At 42.0% G+C, this 1,565-nt stretch overlaps 1 protein-coding gene across 1 annotated transcript; it reads right to left on the reverse strand.

The window, feature by feature from the left end:
• Positions 1–203: 203 nt before the first annotated feature.
• MELLADRAFT_35280 (uncharacterized protein) lies at positions 204–1,364 on the reverse strand (the record flags this gene model as incomplete). The annotated part of the gene is made up of 5 exons (XM_007408797.1): positions 204–451; positions 529–716; positions 849–938; positions 1,016–1,176; positions 1,299–1,364. Coding segments are annotated over 5 exons (753 nt in total), but the record flags the coding sequence as incomplete, so codon positions are not given.
• Positions 1,365–1,565: the final 201 nt, after the last annotated feature.

Consider the following 1,565-nt stretch of genomic DNA (forward strand, 5'->3'; position numbering starts at 1 on the left):
AACTGCGAAGAGTCAGAGAGTCATATAGAACGAGATTTCAGTTTGTGAGAGTGCTTGGAAATAATAATAGAAATGATAGTGTACCTGGTTTCAGGTTGCTGAAAGGATTGCCGGAATATGTTGTCTGTATTGTGCGATCCTAGCATATTCCGACATAGGAGAACAACTATCAGCGTTCCGAGAATGTAGCACAAGTTGGAAGGTTAGAGGATTCTTACATAGTTGGGATCTAATTCAAACCCCATTTGTTGACAAAGCGCTTTGATTTCATTTACGTCCAATTCGATTGACGTGTCCATCGGATTGGATGATCCTTCGTAGTGCCATAGTGTAGGTCCAAGGTTTACCCACATCCCTCCAGGTTTCAAAAGATGATGAATCGTTCTTAAATATTCGACAATGTTTTTAGCAGTATCAATGAAAAAACAAGTGAGGATAACATCCCAGTTGTCTGTTGATCAAGAAGAGAATAACACTATGAATAAGTAAACTAAAACTAATGATGATTCTTTCCTGGAATGTTGAGACCTTTTTCTTCGGGCTTTGTAAAGATTTCAGTGAAATCTCCCATAGAAATTCCAAAGTCTTCAGCATTGAATTCATTTGAAGACAATCGGTCTGGGAATTTGACTTCTGATAGCAGGTCCTCCTGACAGGTTTGATTTGAAAGCGAGTGAACAAAAGGATAAATTGACCATTGATCGAGACAAATAGCGCTTTAGAAGGTTTGAGCGGTATAAGATTGAAGTATTAGCAAAAACCATCAATTGTCATGGACTGGAAACGTATAGCACATCGTTTGCATGAAATTCAAGAGCAAAAGAATCAACGAAACTTTTCAACTCAACTTGTTGAGGACCAAATTTGAAGCCATGATCATATGATAAGATGATTCATTGCCTTGCGATACATATCCTGATATGGTGAATGGTAGGATACTCAGGATTAGCTGTCAATGTCTTGCGCGATAGTCCCATATGGATTTGGTTCATCATCATCAAAGATGTCAGAAAACGTGCCTCGATCAGCTACCTCCCAAGCAAGTCGACCCAGTCCACACCCTGGCACGAGGACGCGAATCTGTCTCCGATCTATAATCTTGGGCAATAACTGTTCCGTATAGCTATCTAGGGCCACGAGCATTGGTTCATAACAAGCTTCGCGCTCTGATGCCCCCTGTAAAAATTATCTCAGCAAATGCAGGCCGATATCGATTTCGAGAGGTGTGAATCCTAACGAGGCAGGAAGGCAGACATGGCGGATAGAAGGGTAGAGAAATTGACGCGCCTGGAGCTCACCAAAACACTCCAATCACGTACAAATTGCCGCAGAGTGCTTTTGACCTTGTCCGCTTCAAAAGATGTGACTTTTTCCGCTTGACTATCTAGTAAAGATCGTTCACGGTCACCACATGTCAGGGACGAGCGAGAGACTAGCTACCTATGAAGCGGATTGCAAAGTTTCTCATGAAGATCTAACCTAACTCGAGCTTTTGATTCTCAGGGCTCAAAGATGAAGAAGCAATGTGATTGGATGGGCCAATACCAGCTTCCTCGGCCTTGAAG

The sequence above is a fragment of the Melampsora larici-populina genome (genome assembly GCF_000204055.1).
Source record: "Melampsora larici-populina 98AG31 unplaced genomic scaffold MELLAscaffold_13, whole genome shotgun sequence".
Lineage (NCBI taxonomy): Eukaryota > Fungi > Basidiomycota > Pucciniomycetes > Pucciniales > Melampsoraceae > Melampsora > Melampsora laricis-populina.